This window comes from Etheostoma cragini, chromosome 9 (assembly GCF_013103735.1).
Source record: "Etheostoma cragini isolate CJK2018 chromosome 9, CSU_Ecrag_1.0, whole genome shotgun sequence".
In the NCBI taxonomy this organism is placed as follows: Eukaryota; Metazoa; Chordata; class Actinopteri; order Perciformes; family Percidae; genus Etheostoma; species Etheostoma cragini.
In genome coordinates this window covers 22,994,165-23,018,251 of record NC_048415.1, presented here as the reverse complement: position 1 = coordinate 23,018,251, position 24,087 = coordinate 22,994,165, and the positions used below count along the sequence as shown (strand labels likewise).

The 24,087-nt window shown below is 41.3% G+C and overlaps 1 protein-coding gene across 7 annotated transcripts in view; it reads right to left on the bottom strand.

Moving 5' to 3' along the window:
* Positions 1–2,012: 2,012 nt before the first annotated feature.
* tp63 (tumor protein p63) overlaps positions 2,013–24,087 on the bottom strand; it is a 34,526-nt gene continuing 12,451 nt past the window's right edge. For 3 of the 7 annotated variants that reach the window (XM_034880421.1, XM_034880420.1, XM_034880422.1), the window contains 11 exons: positions 19,111–19,368; positions 10,645–10,831; positions 10,433–10,548; positions 9,738–9,847; positions 9,502–9,638; positions 9,188–9,270; positions 8,960–9,084; positions 5,167–5,312; positions 4,635–4,779; positions 3,588–3,681; positions 3,193–3,489 (listed from right to left, as the gene is read on the bottom strand). In XM_034880421.1, the coding sequence (XP_034736312.1) occupies positions 3,193–3,489; positions 3,588–3,681; positions 4,635–4,779; positions 5,167–5,312; positions 8,960–9,084; positions 9,188–9,270; positions 9,502–9,638; positions 9,738–9,847; positions 10,433–10,548; positions 10,645–10,831; positions 19,111–19,368 (1,698 nt within the window). Of the gene's footprint in view, positions 3,490–3,587; positions 3,682–4,634; positions 4,780–5,166; positions 5,313–8,959; positions 9,085–9,187; positions 9,271–9,501; positions 9,639–9,737; positions 9,848–10,432; positions 10,549–10,644; positions 10,832–19,110; positions 19,369–24,087 lie in introns of all 7 variants that reach the window. The other 4 variants (XM_034880419.1, XM_034880423.1, XM_034880418.1 and 1 more) reach the window with 3 other exon arrangements.

Below are 24,087 nucleotides of genomic sequence, written 5' to 3'. Positions count from 1 at the left end.
TTGATGTGCTATACTATGACTTTTTTTCGATGTACTATACTATGACTTTTTTTTACATACTATACTATGACCTTTTTTAACATGCTATACTATAGACTTTTTTGATGTACTATGTACTATGTTGTTTTTGTTGTATTATACTATGACTTTTGTGACTTTTTTCGATGTACTATAATATGCCCTTTTCTCAATGTACTATACTATGACTTTTTCGATGTACTATACTACGACTTTTTTTACCTTTTTCGATGTACTATGATATTTTTTCAATCCACTATCCACTGACTTTTTTGATGTACTATACTATGACTTGTTTTCGTTGTACTATACTATGACTTTTGTGACTTTTTTTGATTTACTATCCTTTGATTTTTTTTGATGTACTATACTATGACTTTTTTTGACATGCTATAATATGACTTTTTTGACATACTATACTATGACTTTTTTCGATGTACTATCCTATTACTTTTTTTTCAATTGTACTATCCTATGACTTTTTTTGATGAACTATACTATGACCTTTATGACTTTTTTTGATGTACTTTCCAATTACTTTTTTTGATGTACTACACTGACTTTTTTTTGATGTACTAAATGATGACTTTTTTCGATGTACGATCCTATGACCTTTTTTGATGTACTATACTATGACTGTTTTGACTTTTTCGATGTACTACATTATGACTTTTTTTCAATGTACTATCCCATGACTGTTTTTGATGTACTATACTATGACTTTTTTTTCAATGTACTATCCTATGACTTTTTTTGATGTACTATACTATGACTTTTTTGATGTACTATACTATGACTTTTTTTCGATGTACTATCCCATGACTTTTTTTGATGTACTATACTATGACTTTTTTTCGATTTACTAAACGATGACTTTTTTTAGATGTACTATCCCATGACTTTTTTTGATGTGCTATACTATGACTTTTTTTCGATGTACTATCCTATGACTTTTTTCGATGTACTATACTATGACTTTTTTTTACATACTATACTATGACTTTTTTTTAACATGCTATACTATAGACTTTTTTTGATGTACTATACTATGACTTTTTTCGATGTACTATACTATGACTTTTTTTACATACTATACTATGACCTTTTTTTAACATGCTATACTATGACTTTTTTAATTTACTATACTATGACTTGTTTTCGTTGTACTATACTATGACTTTTGTGACATTTTTTCGATGTACTATCCTATGACTTTTTTCGATGTACTACACTATGACTTTTTTTCGATGCACTATCCCATGACTTTTTTCGATGCACTATACTATGACTTTTTTTGATGTACTATACTATGACTTTTTCAATGTTCTATCCCATGAATTTTTTCGATGTACTATCCCATGACTTTTTTTGATGTACTATCCTATCACTGTTTTTTGATGTACTATCCTATTACTTTTTTCAATGTACTATAATATGACTTTTTTTTACACACTAAACTATGACTTATTTCCCACATATTCTATTACCTTTTTACGACATGCTATACTATGACTTTTTTTGACATACCTTACTATGACTTTTTTTGACATGCTATACTATGACTTTTTTTGACATACTATACTATGACTTTTTTTCGACATGCTATACTATGACTTTTTTTCGACATACTATACTATGACCTTTTATGACTTTTTATAAACTATATTATATTTTTAATGACATACTATATTATGACTTATTTTGACTTTTGTGACATACTATGACTTTTTTTATATACTATATTATACTATGACTTTTTTCCACATAATATACTAGAAATTTTCTTGACATAATAAACTCTGACTTTTTTAAACTCTGACTGTTTTACAAAAAAGGTATAATAAGTCAGAGTATAGTATGTCGACGAAAGTCATTAAATATTATAGTATAGTATGTTGAAGTAAAGTCATAATTTTCATAAACTTTTTTAGTATTTTGTCGACATGCTACAGTCTGCGGTTCAATGACGTTTTTGACAAACTTTAACACAAGAGTATTACAGCAAGTATGGATATTTATTTCAGATTTATATCAAAATACCCTTGTTATATTGCAACATATTTACAACACATTGTACAAAAATATGAAAATGCAGACCGTTTCTGCTTTCTAGTAATGCTGGCCACTTGAGACAAAATTAAACATTGGGCGAGTGTAGTATGCACATACTGTATGCACTTCTATGAATTTCTTTTTACTGGTAAGGCAACCAGGCAATATTCACATCTGTATACTTTGTTCCATGATGAAAATCATGCATTTTCTTTAGGGAGACTTTCAAAAAAGAACTATACAAATTTATATACATTTATATCAGGTTTTGGCCAGTTACCAAATGAAATACACCTTTTACCAAAACATGGTTCATGAATGAAAAGAATACTAGCCATCCACTGCAAGAGAAAACACCTGCTCTGTGATGCAATCACAACCATGTTTGCACAGCAGTTAAACAAGAACAAACACAAAAGGACATCAGTCATAGTATTTTACTGTAAAACACTGGGTCAAGAGCATTAGGCCTATATATGGCTACATCAAATGAATGACCATCTGTCACTTAAACACATACTTCACAACCTGACACAAAAAGGTGATGCATTGGTCTCACAATAGACATAAAAAGCAAAATATAGAAGGTACAGAAGAAAAACAAATTGCCCATCAATTGACATAATACTTCTGACAGGAAATGTTTGAAATGTATACAATCAATGCTGACTTCTGCAACAAATGAAAACCAGTGTACTTGACTACTTTGCAGAACCATACTGGTGAAAACTCTACATTAAAGTCTATAACATATTAAAATACACTTTTGCTATGGCCCATAGCAGAAATAGAAGCCCTAAAAAGCCCTTTAATGCTTCTGTTTCCAGTCAAGCTTAAACATGGGAATGAATCATGAACATTTAAAAACTCAAAGCATACTTGAAATCCTCAGCATTTCTTAAGTGCTCTCAAGAAATATTAAAATGCACCTTTGCTCAACACCGTGTATTTCTCCTCGGCGATAACGAGAACCAGAACAATACAGAAAATAAGTGCACTCCCATTTAAATATGAATTATGTTCTCAGCAGTATTTGCACTAATACCAGGTTTTCAAAAGAAATGTTCCAACAGTGGGCGTGAAATGAGAAACGGGATCACTGAGAGCGAGACGGAAGCCGTCTTACTCTCCCTCCTCCTTGATGCGCTGCTGTTTGTTGCGGCGAGAATCCAGGTCGAAGGAGAAGTCGGACCACTCGTCGCGTGGGGGGAAGGAGATGGTCTGGCGTAGGGTGAAGCGCACAGCGTCGATGACGCGTTCGCCTCGGGCCTCGGAGGAGCCCATGCTGACGGTGGAGGCCCCGCTGGTGGTGCGCACAATGTGGGGAGGTGGGGAAAAATCCATGGCCTGTCGGTGCTCCATGATGCCCTTCCAGATGATGTGCTGGAACTCGACGGGGATCTTCATCCTGGACAGGTCCTAATGGTCATTACACAGGGGAGCGTTAGTATTCGCAGGCGGAGCCACTCTTCTCTCTAACCCATCAAATGACTCGAGTTGGATAGGCAAGGGCTCACCTCCATGTTATAGTTCTCAATCTGGTAGATGTTGGTTAGGCCCTGTGCTGTGAAGTAGTCCAAGCAGCCTGCGCAGCCCAACCGTATAAGGAAGCTGTAGGAGGAAGGGACGAGAGGAGCTTTAACAGGTGGAACAATCTAACAGTTGACCACAGTCATCATGGCTCTGGATAGTGGCACTTATCAACAAGTTCTACTTCGCAAGACCTGTTTATTACTGGTTGCATCATTCAGACTCAAGTTTACCAAAAAATAGACAAATAAAATTACTTAATACTAAATTCATTATTTTTTTTCTTTCTTTTTTGAGCAACTAACAGCAACCTCATTTTAAATGAGTACATGTATTCAAAGTATATTATAGAGGCAAATCATTGAAGTACAATTCCAGTGCTGCATGGTTGCTATCAGTTAAGATACAGTACCAGTCACCGTTTGAATGGTGCTGTATGTGCAGTAGCCTGTGATGTGATGTTTATTAGTGCCGTTCTGTGCTTGACAAAGATCTGATTGATGGAAACGTTGCACAGCAACAGCAAATACAGAAAAACCTGTGAAAGCATAACATTTCAAATTCTACTTTTTTTACCTTCAAATGTTTCAAAATTTACAGGATGTTTTTTATGCCATTCAAATAATGTCCCTGTTTGGTCCAGCAGACAGGACCGCTCAAGAGAGATTTCTTGGATGTACGTACAGTACTCGCTCTCTCTCTCTCTCTCTCCAACATTTCACACTAACTTCCCAGGTCGAGGCAAAAGGAGATGGGACCTCTGCACTCCGAGCTCTTTGACACCCTCTTAGAGGCAGGCTAGCCCTTTAAGTAGCTCCTAAAAACATATCCTTTTTAAATTTTCTTCTGTGCTTTTACTGCAATCATTCTTTTAGTTAGGGTTAGAGTAAATTGCACTCACGTTTTACTGCACTTCACTAGTCTTGGTGAAACTGGCTCACTAGGCATTTTGTTTGTGCTATATAATCCAAGTTATTATGATGATGCATTTCTAAGTGAACTGTAGATGTATCCACTGTGGTTTGACGAGGTACCTGGAGATGCTGCTGTCCATTGGGTATGGAGGAGGGGGTGTACAGTGGGAGGAAGGCACCATGGGTAGCTGTGGCTGCAGTGCGTGAGTGGGGCTCAGTGAACTCATGTCGTTCATGGGGATGTGAGTACCCATCATGGGAGTCACTGCAGAGACAAAAAGGAGCTACTGTGAGCTTTCTTTTACTGCTCTGGGATTTAGAGAGATTACGTAACGTCAAATGAAACACATGGGGGGAATGTAGCGGGGGACATGCAGAGGTTACTCTCAACATGACACATAATGCATCATAACAGGTCCTGCGGGAGAGTCTCACAGGGATCACATTCTTTTTGAGGAGGAAGTGTTCTGTCAAGCGGGGAGGGCGGGGGTGGGGGAGGGGGGCTGAGAGGTGTTCAGGTCCCCTCCTGCCTGCCCGGACATGCAGTCTTTATAAATTTAAAATAAGCCCATGGGGGGCGGGGCGAGTAGTGGGGGCTGGTCGGGGGGCATAGCCTGAGATAGACAGGAAGAGATACAAAGGGCACACTTACTGTCAGTCAGGCCTCCAGCCATGCTGGATGGGGTGAGTGTGTTACGCTGCTGGGGGTTGATGAGCTGGCTGACGGAGGGCAGCTTGTTGACTTTTCCGTGAGTTGGGGAGCAGGAGCCGTAGGAGGGCTGAGACTGCATCGAAGTCCTGCGGCGGGAGAGAGGAGGCGACATGCCGTTACAATCATTGCTCAGCAGCACTCACGCGGAATGACAAAGGCCTGCGCCCACTGCTCTTAAAATTTATTCTGAGTAGCCTAAACATAACTGTAACTGTCCATTTGTTATTAGGAAGTTGGAATTTCATGCTGGAAACATGCCCCCAACGGACGTCGGATTTCAGAGTTGATGGTCAGAAAATCTTGCATATGGCTCAATAGCGTCCCCTCTAAAGAAGAAGACCCTGCAGTGCGTTTCACCTAGATGTATCAAATTTGGTAAACATCCTGTCCAGATCTTGCAGCCAATACCCTAAACCCGACCGGACCATTCACAGGCGTTGTCATTTAATTAAACTTTTCCTACAAATTTAACCTGATTGATTTCAAAATCATAATATAAAGAACTGGTGGGCTATTGCAGTTACGTCCAATGGTGTGGGTGTGGCATGGCCTTGAATTGTCCTGTTTTGCCATGAAACATAGCAGTACCCCGAACTCAAAATCCAACATGGCTGCTCCGTGCATCACCATTGTGAAAGCGGTAGTAATACACAGTTTATTAGCACTACTGTCCTATTTATGTCTTACTAAATCGGTTTTACACCGCCCATCTGTTTTGTATGCACAAAATCCGGCGTAATTCGCTGTTATCAACTGGTATTGCTAACAATGGCTAACCTGGCTAACCTGGCTAGAGCACTTGGTAAACAGAACGCAGACAACTCGCGTGTGACGTCATTCCCAGCTCTGGTTTCCGAGGTGAATGGAATGCACTATGATAATAGCATTTTTAGTAAATTACTAACTTCATTAATTCCTTTTTTTAATCATGAAATAGCAGAGCAGTAAAAGAAAAGGACAGAGTTCAAGCAACAACAAAAAGCTATTTATTATGTTCTGACAGGCAAAAGTGCAATAGCCACATAAAAACAATCTGTTTCAAACAGAAGGGTCACAGATGCTCTGTACATCACAGAGCGCACATCACACAAACGCGCAAACTGTCCTGCAGTGACTTTATAAAACATGACCAGCATTAGCAAAAGGTTCTCTCAAGAATAAAGTCCCCCCCCCCCCCCCCCCCCCCCCCCCCACCAACCAAAACCAAATGAAATCGATTTTGTGAGTCCAGCTCTCATGACGATGCAAGGTCAAAAACACATTGACTTAAATAAGCTCAAGTAAGATAAAGAAACAGACGTTTTAGCTTGGTTCCTGTCCAACTTCAGCCTTCATAAAAGGCTGAATGGGACGACCGTTTCACCATCAGACTCTATGCAACAGATACATGACACTGCCCTAAAAAACTAAACAGGGACGACCTGAACAAAGTGAGGGTGTCATCGTAAAAGGCAACCTTACAAAATGTATTTTAAGGACAAAAAGAACGCATGCAAAAATCTATGGATTTCAGATTGGTAGAGAGCCAGAGTGGATTAACAAAGGCTTTGCAAGGCTAGCATGTAGGGCTACAGCCTACATGTCCCACTGACAATGTCCAACCTTTAATGGCTGAATAAAATAACAAAGAGATATTCCATGATCTTGCAGCAGATCTTAAAAAACAAAGTTTCAGTGTCACATCCTCAGTGCAGATCCCAGAAGGCAGAAAGGGAGGAGATCAGAAAAAAAGGTTGATGAAAAGGAGACAGAGAGGAGGTCCGTGTGACTCGGAAGAGGAGGGAGGAGGAATGTGGGTCAGAGTTTCAGGTGGAGCTGCAGCGCCACCTCTGCTCTCCTGCCGGTTCCATGAGCTGGCTACCAAGTGGAGCTTTAATCAGACTGCAGGGAGGAACCAGAAAAAGAGAGAGAGCAGAAATAAGTGCTCACTGACAGAAGAGGAGAGAGGAGTGACCCTAGAGAGGCCTACAGGTTCAGAAAAGTAGCTCAACAAATGGCAAGGTTTCCCCCAGTGTATTGCAAGCCTGGTGGCCCACCGGGCCTAAGTTGCCCCCCACTAGGCCTAGGCCACTGGGGAAACATTTTTTAAATGTACTTTTAAGATGTTGTTTAAACTACAGTTAAAGTTGGTTGGAACTATAGACATAGTCATATTTTCAAATCTCCAGTTTTTAGCACTGGCTTAATGTAGGGCCCTATGAAATTTGTTGCATAGCTTTTTTAAATTCTCAATTTGGCGATTCCGTCCATTCTATTCGGCTCGACATTAATGCTGCCATCAGTCTGTGATTGAGCCCAGGCGGGCCTCATCAAAATAGATACTTGCCATCGGGCCTGACAACTTTTCTGAGGGAAACCCTGAACGGTATTGAAAAACAAAAGTGATGAAGAACACACACACACACAGACACACACAGACCTACACAAAGTTTGTGTGACAGAGTGCTGTAACATCACTGGCCTGCACTAATGACCCTGTCCAGAAGATGGCACTCTACGAACACAGATCACAGCATGCCCCAACTGTTGTGTGCAGCACTATTTGGCGTGAACACAGTGGAGGAATGAAAAGGCACAATTGCTGTTGACAAAACCTTTTATTTCAAAGGCTGTGAGGGAAACATTGCAGGAGTTGTAAATGACAGAAATGAGTACCAAGCTATGTTTATGAGGATTGTAAGAATATAGAAAGAAAACTCAGAAAACCATGCATGATGACCACACAAAGAAGGGAAATTATACCCAATCTTTTTATAATATTCAGGCTTTTAAAATTTTGAATTTAGAATCAACAAACCCACTAAAACCTGAAACGCAGGATTTAGTTAAATGTTGGTTTGTTAAATGGTTGGTAATAGGCTTTACCAACATGACAGCAACAGGTAGGCAGCAACAAACAAAAGTGAAGTAAAAACCGGCAGATGCAAGCATTATCTCACTGTGAGGCTGTCTGCCAGTCTCTTAATGGGAAACTATAACATAAGCAATAATTATCACCATCGGGCTGTCAAACTATCATTTACACCCATCTCCTCTTTTCCATAGCTTATAGTGAAATGGGCGTGGACGAGGAAAAGTGTGTGTGAACATGTGCGTCTGAGACAGTTTTAATTATGCTCAGAGTGAACAGATGAGGTAGAGGCACGGATTTTGTTGGGTGCTGTTGTGCAAACCCTGGCAGAGCACCCAAAGGCGTTACCTACAATCATTGGAAGCTTCTCCTTAACAAAGCACAGCCAGGTACATTTGTCACGATTCGTCAGCTTTGGCTCACATCCCATGAGAGCGCGGAAGAGAAAACAAAAGCAGCTATACGTGATGCAAGGCTCACCCTCGAAGTTGCCAGCATTAAGCAAAAAACTCTAGGTCCATTCTGAGAAACACTGGACAACACCCATTTAAGAGCAATTATTATCTGCGATCCTTCAATAACCAGAATCCAGAAATCTCATGCAAAGCCTTTACCAGTGCAATCCAGTTCTCCAGCTACGAGTCAGTCAGGTTTAGTAAGTTAAATCACTGAAGTCTATTTAAACCAAAATCAATTTCATTCAAAAGAAATCTGGTGTGCGAGAAAACGAGCGGTTCAGATAGAGCATGAATAAAACAAGCAAACAGCACAAGTAAAACAGGAATTCGAGGGTAAACCTTGCAAGTAATGTAGGTATGTTTCTATTAATGTGCCTAAGAACAAATGAGAAAGACTTTATTATGATTGTGAACAAGTACTTACTGTTTCTGAAGGAGATTTTGCTGTTGCTGCCTGTACGACTCTATAGTGTGCTGTGGCAGAAACTGCATGAGTTCCAAAGACTCTTTGATTTTTACCAAAATCTCATAAATTTCACGGCCTTTGATCTGTTAGAAAAAAACCAAGAAAGGTAGTGGTCAGCAAGCAGATTGGACACACTCAGAACAATGCTTCAAAGCAACTCCCCGAATCAGTAAAAGTAACACTTACAGGCAAACAAAAAACCTCCTCATCTGTAGATCTTCTCTTCTTGATGGTGGACATCTGTATGCCATGGGAAACCTGGCGGAAGGCTGCAAAGAGGAGAGTAAAGTGTTAAGTATGGTGGGCCAAGTGCTTAAACAGTGAGCCTAAGTCAGAGCAGGAGGAGAAACAAGCGTGAGAGGAAAGAGTTAGAACGCAGAGTTTGGAGGCAGTCACATGTGGAGTGTTAGCGAGTGTGGCGGTTAAGGGTCCTCGACACTGGCAGCATGTCAGATCAGACCAAAGCAGAACAGACCACCACCACCCCCGGCCCTACTTACGCCGCTTCGTACCATCATTGCTCTTTGTGCCGTCCGTTACATGCTGCTTGCGGATGCTGTCCTCGTCCGCCTTCCGGTCTCGACCCGGGCAGGCGCAGATCCTGGCTTCGAAGCACCGGCGGCCTAATACCTGACCACTGTGAGAAGACAGGGGGGACACAGCACGTAAGACACAATCCACCGCTTAACTGAGCATGACAGGCATCACAGCAGACAAGAATAATTGTGTCTCTTACTCTCTGGTTTCCAGAGTGACAATGATGAGAATTGGGCGTCTGTTCATTCCGCCCACGCAGCTCGAGTTGCACATGAAGTTGTACAAAATTGTCGTGAATTCTGTCCCCACCTGAGAAAGGAAAACAGCACTGATTTACTGGGTGGAATGGGAAAAACTAAAACAAAGAACTGGTTTTTAGACATGATATTGAAGTTTTTCATTTACATGCACAGCCACGACCGGCCGCCTTTGTGTTTAAAGTAGGGGGCCATGAATAAGAATTCTCCCCATCAACTTATATTTTTGAAACAAGGCTGCTGTATTTTAATTTTGTAATGCAAAGGCACACATGAAAGTTCTACTAGTTTATATCTCAGGTTACAGCAGAAAGACGCCTAAATATGCATATTTAAGTGTATGTGAATACAGTGTTAGTCATGAATGTTAAAATTTTAGTAACTCACTCTCTTAATGTCTCTAGATTTTTTTGGTCTTTAATCATATATATTTAAAATGGGACCACATGCAGACAAAAAGGACTATTCCTTCTGAGGCCTGTAGTGTTCCTACTTCAGGGCTTGAGGGTTTCAGGGTACTAAGAGGGTGCACATGAGAAGTCTGTCACTGCTCTATCTGTCAGAGTGAGGCGGAGGTGGTGAGGTGTTGCTGACGGGGCATTCAGCTAGCCTCGCTCGGCGATGATAGACAGCTCACCTGGGGAGGTTCGTAAGGAACTAATACGCTCTGTCTTCCAGTGATGGAGTCCTCCACATACTGGGCGTGGTTGTTTCCCTCCACACGGATCAGGTGGCTCGGAGGAGCTATCTGACCTGGGAGCAGAACACACAAGTTGTGTCATTAAATGTCAACAGCAAACACTGTTTACTGGAGAATCATGAGCAACGATTTGTTTAACAAAAACTGACCGTCATTGAACTCGCGGCTAAGCTCATGGTTCGGGCAGCGTTTCACCACCTCAGTTACATGTTCGGCTTTCTTGTAAACAGGCATGGCTCTGATAACAGCACCCTGGGGTGGGTTGGTCAGGACTTTGATCTGAATGGGACATGTCTTGGCAATTTGGCAGTATAACTTCTTCAGGTCTGTCGAGTACTGGAAAAGAGAAATCACAAGACCAAAGAGAAAAAGATTACATAAAGCATTGCAAAAAAATATATAAATCAAAGATACCATAGTTGCAGAAACGTTCATGAGCAAATAGTTTTGAAGCTTCCAAAAATGTTTGCCTAAATTTTAAAAAGCACAGATCAACACCTGTTGCCTGTACTGTGCACTTCTGGTTTCCATGAAGCAATAAAGGTTAAAGAAAAGACTGTGATTATGAAGAGTTTTGGTGCTACGAGTGTGTATTGGGCAACCTGAAGGATGTCTCACGGAGAGCCTCTGGGACTTCCGTGGAGAGCCATAAAATGGACCCCTCCAGCAGCAATTAAACTAGGCTTGGCTTTCATCTTCGAGGGAGGAGTATTCTGCTAAAGCATCTTATGGCCACTCATCACACAGAACAGGGCTTCTGAAGACGGTGGCAAACTAACACTACACAAGGTAGAGAGCAGTTTTTCTTGTGTGGTTGAAAATGACTCGGCCTTACTTTTGAGTACAGGAATGAAGTAATGTTACAGGAGTTACAGAAGAACCATGTATGACGGGTGCCAAGATGTGATGGTCTCTTACACAAACTGGCTCACATTCAAGTGTTGTAAGCCAGGAGTCATGAAGAATGGATGCACGTTGATCCCTGGCACTGTTAGGATTGATAACCAGTAAGCCATCAGAAAGACTGAATTGTTACTAATTGGCAGAACCCAACTGTGTAAACAAACCGTTCAAATCAGTGCTGCGTAAGCAGAGCTTTAAATCCTCTGTGTGCAGGAGACATCGGGTGGGGGTGGTGGGGATTTTTCTTCCCTGTCAGGTTAATTTCTGAGTGAAGAAAAATGAACATTGTGAAAGCCGCTTGGGGCTGTGTTAGAAGAACAATGCAACATAAAATTCCACCTCTATTAAGTTTGGTTCCAAAGAAAAGGAGCTCATCCCAGTACCTGAATATTACACAAGCTTGGCAGGGACATTTTCTACTCTGCTCCCCAGGCACAACCTTTCCTTTCATCAGGACAAACCCAAAACACTGCCTTCTGATCTCTCCTTCCCAGATTCTCGCTCGCAAGCAGAGCACATTGCTGCTGTGCATTTCACCCAGAGACTGGATCCACTAATAAAAGGCAAGTTAATAATAACCCAAATACTCCGTTACGCTCCTTTCCTCAAGTGATCCCATTATAAACTGTACATGCACAGGACAAATTGACACAACACTACATTACGCAGTGAATAGTCACTGCTGGCAATTTAAGGTAATATTAAATATTAAAGCAGACAGTAAGGTAAAATAAAAATCTGTAGCAAGTTTTTACCATTTGTGCATGAATACGTCTAGCTAACATGATGTACTGACGACGAGCACAATGAAAGCTCTGGGACATGTACGTCAACACAATGACTGAAGTGATTCTTCCTTAAAATCAAAGCAGCTTTAAAAAAAAGAAAGAGAGAGAAAAGCCTAAGATGAATGGTTGCAGTTGCCCCCTCGCTCCTAACCTGATACTCCCCGTACGCCTCTGTCAATCAGCTAAATGAGGTGGAGAAGCCAAGCAGAGGGACGGGGGAAAGAGCAAAAGAGAAAGAGCGAGCAGGAGATCATGAGGTAAAGAGAACGAGAGATGTGCTGGGTCACTACGTAGTGTTTGGAATAATTACAGGGTGCTGGATTTGTGTACCTGAAGGCAAAAACAACACAACTCAAAGCAATAAGATCTAATCAGAGATGTTAGAGGCAGAAAAGCGAAGTTTGTTAAGATCATATCCTACTGTCACACACACACACACACACACACACACACACACACACACACACACACACACACACACACACACACACACACACACACACACACACACACACACAAACACACACACAAACACACCAGAGAACCAATCCCAGCCCTGAAGGTACAAACTTTGAGCAGAGAGCTATGCGCTGCCGGTGCTGTGTTTGCTCAGCAGTGAGAGTGGGGAGCTGCTGCTGATTGCTGAAAGCAGTGCCCGGCTAAAGCTAACAGTGTTCAGGGGTGGAGGACAGCCAGTTGACTGATGGGATTCAGTGGCTCACACAGGGCGCGGTGCTCAGGTGTTAACATGTAATTATGAGCCTTTCATTGGTCACATTGTGAACTGCACAGCCAAAGGAACACACAGCGCACAATACAGAGCTGCTTAATCACAATCATTTGAAAGAAAACCTTTTCTACATATTTGCAAGGACCGCACAAGACACATTGCTTTCAGCTGGCACGTGATGTGGCAGTGAGGCGAAAAACAACAACGAAAGACCTAAAGTGGCTGTATTCACTAACACCACCTACTCAACTCCGCTGTTGTGCAGCTCTGCAGGACAAAGAAAATGAGCTGGTGTAATAATGGAACTATGTTCTTATAATAATCTAACTGCATGCAACATACAATTTGTTCTGATGCTTGTACAGTGCTGCATGTGTGCAATTACTTTCTAACACATGCAACTCTTGAACACACAAACACACACTTCCCGTGGAGCACAGGTTGAGGCAGGCCCACAGCTGAAGCGTTCCTTTCTCCCTGACAGGCGCTGCGGGCGCATGCAGAAGTCAAGTCCTGACAAACATCAGGACTTAAACAAGCGCTGTTTGGCGCCTCGGGTCTTGTCTTCTTCATACCTGACATGTCATGTCATGCCCAAAGCTTCTCCCAAACCTGTTTAATTTCTCAATAATGCAAAGGAGTTTTTTCTACTCTCCTCTTTTCTCTGAAACAGAAGTAAAACGCCTGCTTTTTTAATGAAAATGTATACAGGGTCAAATGTAAAGTTTATACAGGATAACTACCTTTCTCTATATCTCAGTCTAAAGAAAAAGAATTTTAGGTTGTAGTCATCACCACCAATCTTGACCAAACAATCTGAGTGATGACACCTGTCCCAAGGCAAACCTGTACACTGACATGTGGTATCACGTTTGTGTGGTCAGCGCCGAAAGAGTCAAATATGCATCTATCACCTGGGATAAGCCAATCAAACCCTTTTCTTACCAGCGGCCTAAAGGACTATAACTACACCTTAGTCTATTGTTCTTGAAACTGAAAAGAAAAGCCAGTAGAGAGATATGAAGAAAAATATCTTGTTTTTCGTGTCATTCTTTTCAAACATTGTGCTCCTCAATAAAAAACTTTTTTTAATCACTCAAATAATTTCTAAAAACTGTTTGATCTGCTTAATATAACTGACAGAGTGTTTGTGTTATTCGAAAGTTCAGTCATCATACAACAATGGTTTTTGTGTTGAGAGCTCCCATAAACTCAGTTGTGGTTTGATCCAGGAAATACTACCTTTTTTTGTATTTATACAACTACAGCATGATCCCGTTTTCTGTTGAGGTAAACCAATGCTGCCAGTATCTGTACAGCGTTGTTTGAGAGGAGTAAAACTGTAAGAGAATGCGCTTTTCCACAACAATTTATGAAGATATTGCATAGCCTATATCATAAAAAACCTTTCAACTCTGCTTGTTTAGAAAAAGTCCCCTCTACCTTTTCCCATCTGTGGCTTTCAGGGCTTGTCTCCCTGTGATGGGCGAGTCGTGACAAGCTTCTTGACAAAAACAAGTCTCAGCCCCATCTCGTGAGGCGTGGGACGGGCCCGCAGATGTTCCAGGGGCAAGCTGTGTCTTGCTGCCTTTCGCTAGAACACTCTTCTCTTTGAGCATTCAAGGGCTCTCTCCTCCTCCTTCTCCTCCGGCGCAATGTGAGATGCAACCATCAAGCTTAACTCTCTCAAAAAGACAGAGCCCACTCCAAAAGCACAGGGTTCAGGCGAGAGGCACACAGTATTTACACAAGTATTACCTACAGGCTCTCAATCCATTACTGTAATCCCTCCAGCTCTACAGCGTCCCAATGATAGCCCAAACCGTGACATTCCTCTCCTTTGACTACTATATGTGGTGGCAGTTAATACACATGGCAAACACAACCAATCTTCAGCCTTACAATAGTTGCATCTGCAGCCAACAATGGCTGCCTCATTAGGAAGACTCCATTAATTTAGTAAAGCAAAGAAGATAAAACATCTAACCTCTGTATTCATTTGACCGGGCCAAGTGGTTTTGTTTTTTTCTAACTAAATGATTGAAGAGGGAGCACCTTGGAGACTGCTGAAGTGCCAACAAGAAAACGGTGTAGGAGCAGTTCTGGGAAATGTTGATGTGCTGCACCTTACTTTGTATGTGTGTGTCACACAGTCATCCTAGACAGGAAGAGGTTAAGGTGTGGGTTAGGGATTAGGCGTGTCTCCCTAAGAACAGTCATCAAAAAGCACAGTACACAGTCCACTAAGTCGTGTGGAAGATCCCGCGGGCCTTCAAAAGGGGGCATTAGCAGATCTATGCGCCAAGCAAAGCTGTGGCGGTGACATCTTCAGTGGCTCTCTGCCATCCGTCCATCAGTCCAGCAGTAGAGCTATTGGGTTGGGATTACGGGAGCTTTGGGAAAGAGCTCCTAAAAGGAGCCTCATTGTGATGGGAACCAACACTATAATCACAATTCTTTAGAATTAGGTCGCCAGCTACTGTAGACCACATGGGGAATGACCGTCTCTGTGAGCCATTATGGGAAATAAGCAGCAGCACAACTAAATAATATTCAGTGAGGCAAAATTGTGACAAATACTCTTTGGTAGCATTAAGCACCGTCAGGCGTCTAAATGTCGCCTTGGTCCTACCAGACTCTGGTCCATTTCATTGACAAGTGTTAACTTTCTTGAAGTTTAAAATTGGATCTGCCACAACCAATCGCTAATAGTTGGTTGGGACTTTGTCTGAGCATCGCTAGCATTAGCCTTAGCCAACTCCTTCACCACTAATGGAGCGAGCCGGAAAAATCTAACTTTTCTTTGCTCAGACTTTAACTTCTGGATATTCTGCAGCGTTGCCACAGCGGACCCAATGGCTTCGCTCGCATCTTTCTCCTCCACCATTACAGAACTACAACTCAAACTAGTGCACAACCTCGCCTTCATCGTTCTCAGACACACCCTCTGTTTGTGGATTGGACCGGTTATGATTTGACCAAAGAAAACCCCAAAATATACCAAAAAACCCAAAGGGTGTACTGAGGGAAAATGAAAATTGAGAGGAAGTACATAGGAGGGCGGAGCCAGGCTAGTCTAAATAACACTAAATGAAAAAACAACTCTGAGGAAGTATTAATATGTTGTTTTGTTGTTTTTAGGGGTACAATGGAAAAATAGAAACCAGTAAACAAACACCAAGAGACTCTTTCTCTTTTAACCATCTTGATGGATTAATTAATAGCGTCATAAATGTTGGATGCAATTACAATTACATTTAAGAAATTTCTTTCTCTTTTAAATTTGTAGATATTTGATACTTTTCCAATCTCAAAATACAATCCTATTTCTTTTATATCATCTGCTTTGTATCAGTGAATGTACATTCTTTTTATATTCTATCATTCAATAATTCTTTCATATGAATTGAAATGAATATACTTTATGTATAACAGTTTTTGGCTCAATAAATACCATTTGAAATTTTTAGCTCTCATTGTTGTTTTTCATCTTCAAAGAGATATTCACTGACTGTCATATGGCACTCAGACAATAAAACTGAAATCTGGTATTACCATGCTGGTATTACTGGACTTTACAGTATGTAAAACCTAGGCGCCAGGGAAAGACACCGTATATACTTACTCAGTACAGTAATAATAAGTAAACAATCCACTACTTTGCAATGTTAAGTCAGACCAATCAAACCAGTCTTGCATCATGTGTTGTGACTGTGGGACACAGACTGTTGCACTACATGCATCTATAATGGGGATGTGTCCTAAACCAGTGTGGCTCAGGCTATGGGGCGTGCCTCTCACAAACCACACTCACAACCTCCTCACAGTTGTACATCAGACAAACACTTTTGTTTTTGGACTGTGAAAATGAGAGGGATGAGTGAGGCAGTGTGGGAATTGGGCAAATGTCACAATCCCACACTCGGCGTTGCCCAGGAATAAGGTGAGATCGCCCAGCACTCCCTTCAGTTCAGCCTGTTTACTGGAAGGCACAGTGCAAGGAATTCACTGCAGTCAGCTCAGCAGGTTTTTCAACAGTCCCGTTGGCCAAATCTGACAGGGAGGATTGCATGGACTTTTAGTTATAAATCTCAGTTGCCATTTTCAAATAGTATGTTGTATTGGTGGTCCATTATGTAATCAACAACATGTCTCACAACAGCCCTAGGTTTGTGGAAAACATGGGTGCATTTATTTAAATGTTGCGTTTTTCAATAAAATGCATTTTTTTGCATATCATTTTGGACCATTGTTATTAACACCATATTTGTGTCAAAAATGTTGGAAAAACTAGAGCAGATAATGAAAGACAAAGCTTGCTATAGAGGTCCACTGAGGACCAACTACAATCAGTAGCTTTAATGACGTCATTTAGTTAGTTTTGATGCTCACATTGATTTTACATTTATTCGGTTTCAGTGATGCCAAAAACGACTTGGATGTTGCGCCTAAGCCTTATAAAAGGTAGAGAAAACCCTGAACGGGACGGTGACATCATGTAAATATTATCAATCAGGGTCCCTCCAAACACATCATTCATACATACAATGAAAAAACTTTGTCTGCGGTTGATATCACCTACGATTGTCCGCCAGGGTGCATTAATACACCGAACTTGTGGGTTGGTGACAGTGTCTGCACACAGCAGTGCACAGCAGACACATAAACAACAGAGCAGGTGGGGCTCTGATGCAACAGCTGTCCCTCAGCCTTGTCATGCATAATGACAGAGCAGGAGGAGCTGGTTCTGTAGGTTTACGGAGCATTACATGGTGACATCTAGCTGCACACAACATCACCACACCTGGACCAACTGCTCACCTCTGTCATCAACAAAGTACCAGTGAACTAAGGTGAGAGTAAACTGAAGTTTAAACAGCAGTATTGTAGGCTTGTAGGTGCGTTCAGAAAATAGTTACACATTGAGATTTTTGATAAATAATCATCAGTAATATGGATATAATGACTAAGTGGGAAAAGGCAAATAATAAAACAGCTAGTCATATTATGATATTCAAAATTTAAGACAATGTCAAGTCTCACATATTGATATACAAGACTTTAGTTAATGTGAATGTTCTCTTTTTGTGACAGTCAATGTAGTGAGATTAGCTTTTCTGTTTTCTTTCTTTTTCATCAAATGCAGTGTATTGTCTGAGCCCTAGCAAGAAATGCCTGGGGTTTAGTCGTGATTTGAAGCTATATATTCTCAGGTGTCATTCTTCCTTGCCAGATGTAGTTGTGCAACCTAAATCTGCCAAGAGGACAGATTGGCAGATAAGCAGTTCAGGGTTAGTATCTCTTCAACCAGAAAAATCACTGCCTTGCATGATGACCTGTTCTGATGACAGCTAGAGCATAAAAGTGTCTCTGTGTGTCCATATGTATTATGACGAGCATATGACTGCTTATATGACGCATAAAAACTATATGAAACTATGTTGCTCCTGGTCATTTTTCCATACAAAACTGGAATGAAAAAACAAGATATAGATGTTAATTGATGACTTTGAGCTGCTGGTTGGTGGAATTCTACACCTTTTTACCTTTGGAAAGAGCCAGGCCAGGCCATTTCTTCCTGCTTCTAGTCTGTACACTTCCCTAAGCTAACTCGCTACTGAATGTGAGAATGATGGGGTGGCCTCTAGCTCCCCAAGTAAGAGCATTTGCCCCATGTAGGCTGAGTCCTGCAGCGGCCGGGGTTCAACTCCGACCTGCAGCCCTTTGCAGCGTGTCATCCCCCCATCTCTCTACCCTTTTCATGTCTACTGTCACTAAAGTAAAGGGAAAAGCCCCCCCCTATAAAAAGAATATGAGAATCGTCACTTAGCTTATCATCTAACTCTTCACAAGAAAGCAAATAAGTGTATTGCCCAAATTGTCTATCTAGTCCTTTAAGAAGTTACTTTGCAGTTAAGTAGTAAATACCATTTTTTTAATTAGATGCTAAGTGTTATAAAGACTAGCTAGGAGTGGAGATAAATGCAAAAGCACCATGTTACATCTTGTGTTTACTAGGGATCACCAGTGTTCACAAGTTTCTAGGAAATAAGTCTTCAGCATGAAATCACATAAAAAGACTAAATAAATCTTAGTCAACTAAGACCAAACTGTCCAAATAGTCGACTAATCGACCAAGAGGGTGCAGCCCTAAAGCAAACTGCACAAACTAATCGGATGAGTAAGAGTCTTACCGTCCAGGTGGCAGACTTTGCGGTGCTAGACTGCTGGAAAGACACATCAAAGGTGTGGGTCCCGGCATAATCTGTGTTGGATGGGATGGCAGGTGAGGGAGAAAGGGCGTCAAAGGTGGAGCTGGGCTGGGCGTAGGGGGATGGGGCTGTCACGTTGTTCTGTGCATGGTCGTTGTTGTAGGGGCTGGTGGAGGTTGAGCCGCCGTTCTGAATGTTCTGATCCATGCTGTTCAGCAGCCCCAGGTTTGTATACTGTGACTGGATAGAAAATGGAGGGGGTGGGGGAGAGGGGAGCAACAACAGAGGAATGTCTTCAGTGATTATGGGAAAATTTAAAAATATTTCTTGACCATGTAGATTCAATATAGAAAAACAGATAAGACAAGAATGTATGACGCTAGTATGGGACAATGTAAAAGACAATGCTATACACATGTAATCCACCCACAATCCTTGCAGTTCCCAAAAGAGCCGGTCTCACTGGACTTACTTTTTAATTCTCATCATATGCCTACAAGAGTTGGTCTGTTATCCGTTAGACTGATCGACATAAACATTGAGAACATTACAAAATCTTGCTAGAATTAGCTTTCGGTGCGTGGTGTCGTACTTTTAATTAACACCAAGATATAGTTGGAAAATTCCTACATAATACCACATAGATTCAGGTAAAATAATGACTGACCTAAAAATGCATGTTCAAGGTTTTTACTTATTTAAAAAAGTATGGACCCTGGGGGCCCTGTAAATGTGTTTAGAATAAATTTACTATACGAACAAATAAAACTATTGACAGGAAATTGCATGTCAAGTGACGACGGGAAGCGGTTAAGGCTACCAACACTTGAAGAAAGCATGCTACAGGAAGTGGAGCTCTTGTTTCCAAAAAAAAAACGAAAAGGAGGAAAGGTCCATGGTGTATCAGAGTAACATAAACCATATTTCCTTGTGTCTATGGTCCAGCTCCTTCCAGAAGCAACATGTTAAGACTCCTGAGATCACTATATTATAAAACTACTAAATCTGATTTTATAAACACTCAACACTCAACTACCTGTTGAGCACTGCTTTTAAATCAATGTTGTGCTACAAACTGCACTACCCCACCTTCTCATTCCTTTATCCACAGGCACACTCATTCAGGCGGGAGGAATGGCATTCAAATATCTGCCTTTAAACAGGATGGAGAATACACCTGGGTCATAGCCAGCCCCTTCCTACTTGCTCTGCTTGCCATTCACCCCATTCCTTTCCATTTATAAACGGCACATTCCTGGACGAGGTGCCATGGCTCTCGTTCTTTAGACAGCCATTAATCTCTCCAGGGCCTCTTGTTTATTTCAAGCACGGCTGACCACAGCTGTCCGGCTCACACCCATCACACTGCCAGGTGTTAGTGGTGTGCCAGAAGACCAACAAAACACAGACAGAGGTTATTCAACTATTAATCAGGACGGTGAAGTATGAAGCAATGTTGCTGCTTTGTTAGATACAGATCCACTCACACTCAGGCACAGATAGACACACCTGAGAGAGGTCATTCGAGTCAACCTCAGCATACTTGTGATACAGTGCCACAGGCTAGCTAGATTGTTGAATGACGTTCACTGTGTGTGTGGTGCAGGGCTGCTTAACCCCCGGAAACAATGACACCAGGGCTTAGAAGAGATTGTCTGGAGAACAATTATGCTGGTCATGCAGGTGTTAGGAGACAAGTGTTTTGTGAATGGAACGAACGAACAAACAAACACACACACACACACACACACACACACACACACACACACACACACACACACACACACACACACACACACACACACACACACACACACACACACACACACACACCTCCACTCTGGCCTTTGGCAGAGGCTTCCCCAAACATAAACTCCCTTACAATGGGCTAATTACACACAGATATAAGGCTTTAAACTCATTGGGCTGAAGAGTGTCAATATGCAGAAAAAATGTGAAATGTAAAAAATGTAAAAATACGTTTTTCAGTTACTCAAGAATTTGTGTTTATTTATTTTTTGCCTATGTGAGTTAACAGTAGAAAATCCCTGTTTGGTGACCCAATTTCCTGTTTGGACAACATTTTCCCGTATGTGAGGAGTCAGTGATCACGATCATGATAACAGAGTGATTCTTTTGAAATATGACACATTTACTGCAGTTGCACGGAGGCGCTCAGCCGTTCAGAGATGACACAGCCACCCCCGTTACCTGATGCAGGCATCTGCAAAGGGGATGATGTGACAGGCACCAATTATCAATCTCAAATTATTATTCTAAAGAAAAGACTGATGCTGGCCAGAGACCAAACATAGATAAAAGCAGGGACATAAAGCAGAATGCCTGACATAGAATACTTAAAATTAAATACAGGGCCCTAGACAATGCTTCTTGTGGTTTAAATGAATATAAGGATCAAAGATGAGGAAAAAAGATAAAGCCATAATTGACCGGATAGTGAGGCCCAGCAGTCGAGTCTCACCTAACTCATCGTGTTTTAATGTTTAATTGACTGGAAGTAGGATATCAGCCTTTAAAACGCTTGTGTGAGGGAGTTTCGAGCCTTCGGAACGTTTCCTTTCATCAGATCTGATTCCACTATAATACAGCAACCATTTAATAACCACTTTAGCTGCTCTTAAAAATTCCTTGTTTATAGCCAACGCTGTGTTTAGGCCTTTGGGATGGCAGGCTGCTAAGCAGGAACATTGTAAATCAGCAGCCTTGACATCCTCAACAGCCTTTAATCAGGTTTTTGAAAGGTCGTTCAGTCCATTTGGGGCCTTCAAGCTCATTTCTTTGTCTGAGAAAAATGCTGGGGTAAGCATTTCAGGCCAACAGGAAAAGGAGTGATGGCTTGTTGATTGATTGACGTTGAAATCTGAATGATCCAGGACACATATCCGAGACATTTCAAAATCTCAGCACTCATTTAAAAGTTGCTGCTAATGCCAACTTACTTACTATGGCATATTGAAGCATTCAAGGTATTCCTGGTTGTTGTTATAGTTATTGCTAGACCAATGACCAAATGAATGAATGAAACTTCCATGTCTTACTATAGACATATCTGAATAGTAGTTGACTAAAGGTTTACTTTGACCTCTGCAGCTTGTAGAAGGCTGATAAAACATCAATGTCTGCAAGGTCTGTGTCAGTTCAGTGGTTATGACTGAAGTCTGATATTTTAATTTGATTATTATCCCCACCAGTGTCACAAGGCCTCATATATTCTGTTATCTAACAGTCCCTCTGGGGACTCCATAACTCTCCATAACTCCATAAATAACTCCATACATTTTAAATTTTGCTCTACAATTTAAGATTGCAACTGATACATATTCATACTTTAACTAAACGTAGAATTCATAAGTTGTCCTGTTACTGCCACTACTGTTGGGTGGTCACACACAAAGTCTGAGCACTGACAAAGCCAGAGCTTGGGCGACCAATAGATGACAGAAACCAGAGCACACTTGGCCCGAGGGGGGAATAGCTCCCATTCCAAGCTCTCTGCTGACCTGCTCCCTGTACCTTGGGCCAGCATATAAGAGCATCAAGGGGACTGGGATGAGTGACCACAGAGGAGGGAGGCATTAAAGGCTCAACAGGGTTTGGGGTCGAGGTGTGGCTGGGTGGGGGTCTATCTACACCTTATACCTGCTGGGGTGGGCAGAGTAGGTGATTGTATCTACATCAACACACCATTAAAGCAATTACGATGGTGGACTCAACAGCAGCGCCTTGCCAGCCACATTTTAATGGTTGCAGCGGCTCCCTGGAGACTGAGGACAGAGGAACCTGATACCTTACACACTGGAGGGATGGAGCTGGACACCACTTAAAGACCCCCTGCTCAACAACTTAAAAGACAGTGACCTGACACAGATGCTATCTGCAACCTGCAATCTGAGAATCTATCAGCGCTCTCTTGCTCTGCTGTTTGGGTGCAGGATTGAGATGGTAAAAACACACGAAGCCCGACACAATAGCTCACCAGAGCGATGACAAAGAAAGATGGGAGCCTTGTCATAGAAGAGATCCTGACAATTCTAAAAGTAAAGCCTGCATTTCACTGACAAGCAACCTGGTTGTTGCGTTCTAAAATCTTTCAATCTTTCTCCTTGCTACTGTAATATAATGGTTATATCAAATTGATGCAAACCTTACCATTTCCAAAATTACAATATTGCAAGGTTGCCTGATAAAATAAAAATCTGAAAGTAACATCAGTACAAACTTCTTTTCATATTTCATTCAATTTAAAACATCCTTTATATGTTTACCCTTGAGTGCTGCAAACACAGATGAATCAATCATGACGCTTGCACTTTCAAAGTGAAAATAGGAATCCAACCTCTGTTTTTTTTCATAATAAGAAATTTAATGCAGGTTGAGGCATTTGCCATTTGTGGTTTGTTTTGTCTGTGAAAGAACATAACATTTAATAACGTCAGACATCTTGGAAAAAGACACTCGCTTCCCAAAAAAGCAAGTGTAAACTCCTGGTCCCATGAGTATCCTTCTCAAAATTTGTAATCAAATAAAGCACAAAATAATATCCGGATTGTTTTATTAAGATTACCTTCACTATGATAATTGTCTACTCTCTTTTTCATTCTTTATATTTTCCTTAGCTTTTCCATGAAAGGAACAAAAGTCTCAGAAAATGCAAACCCTCCAAAGCCTTTTGGAAGTCAGATTTTCTCATTCGACATTTTAAATCTATCGACAACAACAACCAGACACAAATAAATCACATCAACGGACTAAGTCAATGCCCAGCCTACTACAGCAGCAGCCATTTCACACAAGGACATAGAGTAATCACAGAGATTCTCCAGCTGTTTACATTCCCATGCTCTCTACCACACGCACACACACCTGCACGTCACATGCAAAGCCATCTTCCCGGCGTTAAGTCTTTTTATAGTACCTTTTCCTTGTTTAAAACAGGCT